The sequence below is a fragment of the Spermophilus citellus genome, assembly GCF_964194105.1.
Source record: "Spermophilus citellus genome assembly, chromosome: 10".
NCBI classification, from domain to species: Eukaryota; Metazoa; Chordata; class Mammalia; order Rodentia; family Sciuridae; genus Spermophilus; species Spermophilus citellus.
Window position 1 is genome coordinate 72,196,628 of NC_138197.1, and position 8,435 is coordinate 72,205,062.

The 8,435-nt window shown below is 48.3% G+C and overlaps 1 protein-coding gene across 1 annotated transcript; it reads right to left on the reverse strand.

Annotated features, from left to right (window-relative positions):
- Positions 1 to 414: 414 nt before the first annotated feature.
- Positions 415 to 6,646, reverse strand: KRT2 (keratin 2; the record flags this gene model as incomplete). The annotated part of the gene is made up of 9 exons (XM_081309095.1): positions 415 to 1,022; positions 1,122 to 1,156; positions 1,561 to 1,781; positions 2,598 to 2,723; positions 2,946 to 3,110; positions 3,719 to 3,814; positions 4,391 to 4,451; positions 4,787 to 5,001; positions 6,002 to 6,646. The coding sequence occupies 9 exons, from the start codon at positions 6,644 to 6,646 to the stop codon at positions 415 to 417; spliced, it is 2,172 nt and encodes a 723-aa protein (XP_081165221.1).
- Positions 6,647 to 8,435: the final 1,789 nt, after the last annotated feature.

Here is an 8,435-nt window from a genome sequence, read left to right on the forward strand (position 1 = left end):
ACAGCACTTCAGAAAGCATTGATGAGGGGGGCTATGTACACAGAAGCATGTTTCCCCAGGCACCTCCAGGAGAAAGGCGAGAGCTTTGAGATGGAATTGGTAGGCCGCACTGGAGTGCTCAGCAGAAGACCTGCCTGGAAAAGAACTACCAAGTGGGCATTGCAGGGACATAGAGGACCAGGAATGGGGCATGGCTGGAAGAAAAATTTGGACAGTGAAGTTTTTCCCCAGAACACAATGGGTATCACTGGCTCTAACTGATTTGAAAAGATCTTTCAAAAACTGTATATGGACATCTCTTTCCCCCAAATGCCTTCAGAGATGGCATTTGACAGAATTTGACTTGATGTCAGTTAGAGGCACAGAGACAGGCTTCTACATTCTGGAGTGGAAGAGTCGGGAAAGGACACCATCTTATCTAAAAGAAAAGGTCACACTGGAACCACAACCTTCACCTGAGCCAGAGCCACCCTTTTCAGAGCCAGAAACTCCCCCTCCAGAGCCAGAGCCTCCTCTGGAACCACCTCCAGAGCTGAATCCTCCTCCAGAGCTAGAACCTCCTCTGGAGCCTCCTCCAGAGCTGAATCCTCCTCCAGAGCTGGAGCCTCCTCTGGAACCTCCTCCAGAGCTGTATCCACCTCCAGAGCCAGAGCCTCCTCTAGAGCCACCGCCAGAGCTGAATCCTCCTCCAGAGCCGGAGCCTCCTCGGGAACCTCCTCCAGAGCTGTATCCACCTCCAGAGCCAGAGCCTCCTCTAGAGCCACCGCCAGAGCTGAATCCTCCTCCAGAGCTGGAGCCTCCTCTAGAGCCACCGCCAGAGCTGAATCCTCCTCCAGAGCTGGAGCCTCCTCTAGAGCCACCTCCAGAGCTGAATCCTCCTCCACCACCACTTATGGAACCAGACCCTCTGCCTCCAGAGCCGTAACTGCTACTTCCAGAGCTGAATCCTCTACCTCCAGACCCCTGGCCTCCAAAGCCAGCCCTGGATGCCACACTTGAAGATATGGTGCTGCTTGTCACAGCTGCAAGAGAGAGAATGTTACCACAGAAAGTGCTGCCCACCTCTGCCTGCTGCACCCCACACACCACCCCATAGGACAGGACCACACCCCACTACTTACACACAGTCACGTTGTTACTGCATTCTCCAGACATCCTGTCAGGGAGAGAGAGAAACGGATTTGTGGCAGAGTACTTAAACTGCATGCATCTTGCTTTTTTAACTTCCATCTACAAGTGTGCAGTTTAGACACTAAAATCAGCCACCAAGGACTACCCTGTCTTCATACCACTTTGCTTTCTCTTTCAGAAAGGATCAGGGTGCTTAAGTTCTTGCCTAATATATTTTAATATGCCTGTTAATCATTCCATACTGATGAATAGGCAACTCTACACCAATGTTTTATGTCTGCAATTTTGGCTTAGGGAGCAGAGAGAACGCCAGATCTCAGCTGTCAGAAGCCCTGTCCCCACTCTGTTTTCCCTGCCTTCACTGCAGCCCTGGTAGGAGGAGAAAGAAGGTGGCCCAGGGTTCCCTTCTCCCCTCCCAGTGCCCCTCACCTGTACTCCTCGCCCTCCAGCAGCTTGCGGTAGGTGGCAATCTCCACGTCCAGGGCCAGCTTGGTGTTCATCAGCTCCTGGTAGTCACGCAGCAGCCGGGCCAGGTCCTCCCGGGCCTGCTGCAGGGCCTCCTCCAGCTCTGTGAGCTTGTTCTTGGCATCTTTGAGGGCGTGTTCTCCACGCTGCTCAGCCTCTGCAATGGCATCTTGCACACTCTTACACTAGGAGAGAAGGAGGGAAAGTTTCTGTTTATACAGAGGGTAGAATCTGCCCAGCAGAAGGAGACAGGGAGCAGAGCTGCCCAGTTTGGGAGACCTGAGTGGCTGGCCCCAAAGTGCTGAGTGCCTCCTGAAGTGAATGCAAGTCACAGACACTGTGCTAAAACTCGCTGCTGTCTCTGGGGTATCTTCCTCCCACCTCCCCTTTGACCAGACCCTTAGGCTTTCTCCATGATGTCCCTGATCCTCATAGCACAGGGTCTGGATCACTGTCCTATTCTGATGCAAATGAAGAGGTTCCATGCAGAGTGCTTTGCAGGACTTCTGCTTAAGGAGTCAACTCTCCCCTCATTATCTGCTCCACAGCTAATGTCCAATCCCTGGCCAGCCCCTCCAAAACTCAGGGTACCGCTCCTACCCCTGGCCTAAACCCAGTCTGCTGGTGCCTAGGCCTGTGTCACACACAAACACAAAACTATGTCTGCAATCCTCAGGGGGGAAAAAAAGACTTTTGCTTTTTTTGCTGCTGCTTCTTTGACTCAAGTAGGCAGCCAAAAAGTGATCACAATTATTTCCCTTCACTAATCCTTATTTTGAAACGTCTCTTAGACCACTCTAAAAATTGTTACAGCCTTGAATTAGGTTTAGGGAGAGAGGATCAGGATCAATATAAACTAGATCAGAAGCCCTCAGTGTCTCCTGTCTCTCTCCCACACATAAGCACACACACACTCTCACACACACAGTTACCACTGTCCACACCACCCTGAGCTCTACTCAACCAGTGGAGCTGGACCAATCCTAAGGGGAGCACCTCACCTGCTTCTTCACGTGTGAGATCTCCCCTTTCAACCTCTGGATCATGCGGTTCAGCTCGCTGATCTCCATCTTGATCTCTTTCAGGCTCTCTCCATGTTTCCCTGCAGTGACCTGGAGCTCCTCATACTGATATGGGAAGAAGAGGACAGTTCACAGGGGAGTCCAGCCTGGGGCAGGCTCAACTTGACCCAGTGGGTATCAATCTGGACACTCTTTCTTGGGAATGATGCCCAACTTTGCCCAACTTCCATTAAAGAAGCACACCAGTAATCTTACTGTACATGTCCTGGCTGGGGTGAAGCCCAGCTTGTAAGGACCTGTGGCTCCTCCTAGTTCCCCAGCACTTGCCTTGCTATGGTACAGGGCCTCTGCCTCGTCCTTGCTTCTCTGAGCGATCTCCTCATACTGGGCCTGAACCTCAGCAATGATGCTGTCCAGGTCCAGGCTGCGGTTGTTGTCCATGGACAGGATGACGTTGGTGTCAGTGATCGTCTGGTGAAGCTGAGACACTTCCTACAACACACAGGGAGATCTGGCCATGACCTTCTGCCCACAGCCACATAGACTCTCAGACTAAGCATGCCCTGGTGGGATGTTATGCCTAGGCCTCTCCTGAGGTTGCTCTTGGAACTATGGGGGGGGGGGGGTCTGGGTTTCTGAGCCTCCTAGTCAACAGCTTTCACCCCTATGCCTGTAAGTGCCTCAGAAAGAAGCCCATTCATGGCAAATACCTTCATTTTTTTCTTTCTATTTCACAAATCATGTGCGCCTCTAGACCAGGGAGAGGGATAAGGAGACATAATGCATTTTTATCTCTGAAGTATACTGGGCAGAGAAATGGGCACAGGACAATCTCTTCCTAAGGGAAGTTGGGCTTGTAAGGGATTGAGGGAGGAAAGTTGAAGTGGTATTTCTTGAACCTCACATCCTATGACATCAGAGAAGAAAATCCTTCTCCCTCAACACCTGAGTTATGGAAGTTTCTAGTGGGGGGATGGTGGAACCTTGAATTCAGTCAAGACATAAACCCCATTCTTTCCTCCGTTTCACCAACTGAGTAGGACTTTCCTTTGGTGGAAAGGGTAGACAGTAAGGATATAATCCAGGAGAAGGCTTCTTACCGCCTCATAGAGTGTTCTCAGGAACTCAATCTCCTGGGTGAGTAAGTCCACATTGATCTGCAGATCCACCTTGTTGGTGTATCCATTGTCCACATCCTGCAGGGAAGGTCAGGGGTCTCTGGTGAAACTTGGATGGTCCTCCATATGGTTCCAGCCACTCTCCTCTACCCAGTGCCTGTGAGCTGCTCTCCAGTATCTCAAGCACCTCCAGATGAGCCACATCCTGATAGAGCCTCATTTGGTGTGTAGTTCACCATGCTCCTCTGCAGGGTGCTCCATGCCCATGCCCTCTGCTCATACCCCCAAGACCAAAAGAGCTTGCATGGAACAAAGCTTTGCTAACCATTCTGTCCCCTGTTTGAGACATGGTGTGTTCCCACAATGGGTACAATGGCCTCTGTGGACTTCCATAGTCCTCAACCCTCCTCTCCTGTCTGTCCATCCCATCTCTCCTGAATTTCCCTGGATTCTATTCCAAGTTCCCTGCAGGAAAATTATCTCCAGAAGCTTGAACTGCAGAAACCCTATTTTTTCCATAAGAACTGGCCACAGACATGTCATCCCTATCTCTGGCTACTGTGCACTCACAGCTGTTTTCCAGCCTTCCTGTTGGGACATGATGGTATGTGAAGCACTCTGTTCACATCCCAGCTGTGGCATCCTCTTGCTTACCTTTTTAAGTGTCACAAAATCATTCTCGAGCGCTGTACGCTTGTTGATTTCATCCTCGTACCTGTTGGGACCCAGATGATGCGGCAGTTAAATTGGTTCTAGTTTATTTATTCTTTTCTTTTCCTTTTTCTACTGGATTCACCTGAAATGCCCATTCTCTGAGAATATTAAACACTCTTTAAACACCTAATTGAAACTATGATACCCCAAATGAGGATAGATTTCTATAAGTTAATCTCAAACATGTGAAAATATGATCTCTAAAACCATAAGTTCTTCCTCACAAATAAGTGACAGACACAGACACCTCTCCCCTTTGTCACCACAAATGCCACTGGGAGAAGAATGACTGGATGTTCCTTTAAGTATCTATCTCCACACATCTACTTCACCTACTTCTTCTTAAAATCCTCCACAAGATCTTGCATGTTGTTCAGCTCTGAATTCTGCGAGGTTCTTTCTGCATTAAGCCCATCCACTTGTTTCTTGAGGATACTGATATAGGCTTGGAAGATGGGGTCTAGGTGGGTGGTCCTGGAGCTCACGTCTATTTGCTGCAGCAATTCCCATTTGGTCTGCAGCACCTGGTTCTGCTGCTCCAGGAAACGGACCTGCCATGACCAAAGAAGAGCACATCAGGTCTCTTTCTCCCTCCACACCAGCAAGCCATGCTCGTCCCACACCAGCTCTGGTGCTGCTCTGGGGTGTAAGGAAGTCATAAGATTCTGTGCTCAACAGCCAGAGGGAGGCTGGAGAGAGCTGGGTAGAGCTTCTGAGGTCCCTGCCCTCACACTTGGAAAGTTCTATGGCTCCTAAAGCTATGCCTGGCCCTCTCCGTGCACACAGCTCTATTTCCTACGCCCACTGTTTTGTTTGCAACTGCTCCCAAGACTCCAGGCATTTCCCTCCCTCCTCCTAGTTACATTCCCTGCCAAGGTCCCATAAATTGTGGGGAAAACCAAAAGCAAGCACCCACTGGCGCTGTAACCCAAGATGCTGAGCACGTGTCCCAGAGGGCAGGGCTCCTTGCCGGGTTTTGAAAGCCTTGTAAAGTCCTGACTAATTCAAGGCAGACAAAACAACAGACAGGTTCATCTGCCTTGAAATGGGAGAAAACCCAGTAACACCCCAAAGTGACACCAATAAAGACTTTATGGGTGACAAAACTGAGAACACTTCTCTTAAAGGCCAGAGTTTCATTCAGCTCCAAGCATATATTTCAAGTTCTGCTTCCCAGAATTTCATAGAGTAATCACTTTTCAGGGAAGGAGAAACTACCTTGGAAGAAGTTTTCTCACCAATTGCTTTCCGAACCTGCTGTCACATAGCCTGACCTGTTCAGTCCACTATTTGCTATGTGGATTTTTTTGTGATTATCAGGATTTTCCATACATATTAGTTATTTGGACTGAAAAATAAAACCGAAGAGACAAATAATTCCTAACTGTAGACTGTTGCGGGAAACAGAGCCTTCAAAGCCAGCATCTATGCCATGAAGAATTTGCAAATAACCCAGGCTGCAATGGCCACACCAAGGGGCTTCTAGAAGGAACGAATCCGTGTCCTTTCTTTTACAATTAGCACTGAAGGAGCCAGCTTCTTCCATCTCACCTTGTCGATGAAGGAAGCAAATTTGTTGTTGAGAGTTTTGATCTGCTCCCGCTCTTGAGACTTCACGTTCTGGATTTCTGGGTCAACTTTCACGTTGAGTGGCTGCAGGAGACTCTCGTTGACAGAGACTTCGTGGATGCCACCACCAGGGAATCCTCCAGGGCCAGAACCACCAGGGCCACCAGGACCCCCAAAGCCTCCAAAGCCACCAGGACCTCCAAAGCGGCCTCCACCAAAACCGCCACCTCCGAAGCCGCTGCCGCCGCCAAAGCCACTGCCTCCACCGAAACCGCCGCCGCCAAAGCCGCTGCCTCCGCCAAAACCACTGCCACCTCCAAAGCCACTGCCGCCTCCAAAACCGACTCCTCTGCCACCAAATCCACCACCGGAGCCAAAACTTCCACCTCCTCCAGCCACACTTATGGAGATGCTCTTGGTCCCTCCAAGGCCAACAAGACTCCGACTGCCAAAGCCGCCTCCACCGTAGCCCCCTCCGCCACCTCCATGGCGGCTCAGGCAGGAGAAGCCCGAGGTCGATCTCCGGCTAGCCCCGGAGACCACAGCGGAGCCGCTACTGAAGCCCCGGTATCCTCCGCCGCCGCCGCCGCCTCCTCTTCGAGATCTGCACGAGATCTGACAACTCATGATGCCTTTGCCCAGCAAGAAAGGTGGAGGTTCGGAGAAGAGCTGAGGCTGGAGACTGCACTGTGCTGTTGGGAGACTGTCAGGGTCCCCTTATATACCTGCCGACTAGGTGTTGGTGTGCATGGGTGTGGGCCCACTTATACATGGGTTTGGTCTACCTGGAAGCTATTCCTGGTGAATGATTATCAAACTTAATAGCCATTAAAAAAAAATCTACTAATCAGCTCCATTCCAGAACTTGCTTTGATTGCAAACTTCTGTTTATCTGGACATCTGTCATGCAATTTAATTTTTGTAAATTCATCAGAAGAGTAGATTAGGATTTGGGTTTCCCAACCTGAAAAAAAAAAAAAAAAGACCTTCTGCAGAATGCTGCTCCCTGTTCTGGATTGATCCAAGGGAGGCTGGCTACCACCCAGGCCTGTGTAGGACTCACCAGCACAGATCTGCAATGGGAGAAAGGACAGATTTCCAGATGAAGTTAACCCTTCAGCCTTGTGGCTCTCCTGGCTTGTCCTTTCTCTTCAAAAGAAAGAGTTGAAACAAGAAGAAGGAAGATTCTGCAGAGCATGCTCATGATATGGGGAAATAAATAGGCATCATGGTGTGGTGCAAAAGAATTGTCATTTGTCAAAATATCTTGGCTCTTTCCTTCCCATGCCATGCCAGAAATATGCAATAACCAGACATAGGGCAGAGGTGCATTCTATCCTGAAACTAGAAGTTTTTATAATCATCAACTCCATCACTTTCTATACAAAAATCCAAAAGGGCATTCTGGGTCTGTGTGACTCCAGGCATTTGATGACAGGTTGCAATCAAGGCTTTACATAACTTCAAGATCCAAGTGTAGATTGACTTGGTGGTTCAGTAATCATGTATTGCCTGGTGGTTCTGTGAAGCAATTAGGAAAGCACGCTCTTTTCTGACATTCAGAGATGGATGAACATCAGAAGACCCATCCAGTCTAGCCAGTCATCAAAAGTACAGAGTATTCACACCCAAACTCAGCTACAGTCTCTTCTGTTTATGCAGTTAAGTATGTGGGAGAGACACTTTGGAGTAATAGAATTGAGCTGCAAGTCAAAAGTTTGAGTCCCAATTTTGCCATTTATTGGCTTGAATTAAACTCTGAGGCTGTCTTCTTATCTATAAAATGGGAAATGCACCTGAAATATTTTGAAAACTATTACACATGATGTGAATGGTAGGTTTCATCATGGTTTTGAACAGGCAAAGATATTTCCTTTTCTTTTCAACCTTGCCATGTTATTCTCTCTTCCAGTGGATATGACCATGTACCCCATATAGGCATCGTTAATTCCAGAACCAAGGTGTTCAGATCCTGACACAAAGTCAGCATAAAATCATGTTTAAAAAAATACAAAGTTTTAGCTTTAGTCCCAGTTTCATTGTATTTTAGAAAAATGATCTTGAATAATTCAGAGACTTCTTTAAGCCTCAGTTTCCTCATCTGCAGAATGAAGAAGGAGGAGGACAAAGATAATGTACACAGGTGCAGAACACAGTTGCTAGTTAATAGCAGAAACTAAATTTTATTTATCTTCCAGGTGCCTCCCAACAGTTTACCAACCTTGTCATAACAATAAAGTAGGGGTAGAGATGGGGATAAATCACTAGTCAAGATATGTGATTTGCAGTAAAAAAAAAAAATGCTGAAGAAAGCAAATTCATGGGTTTCCTTGATTTTTTTCCCAATCTGGCTTATATAATCATAATCATGCAAATAAACCATAAAGCTAAAAGCTTTGGAGAAAGTCTCAACCCA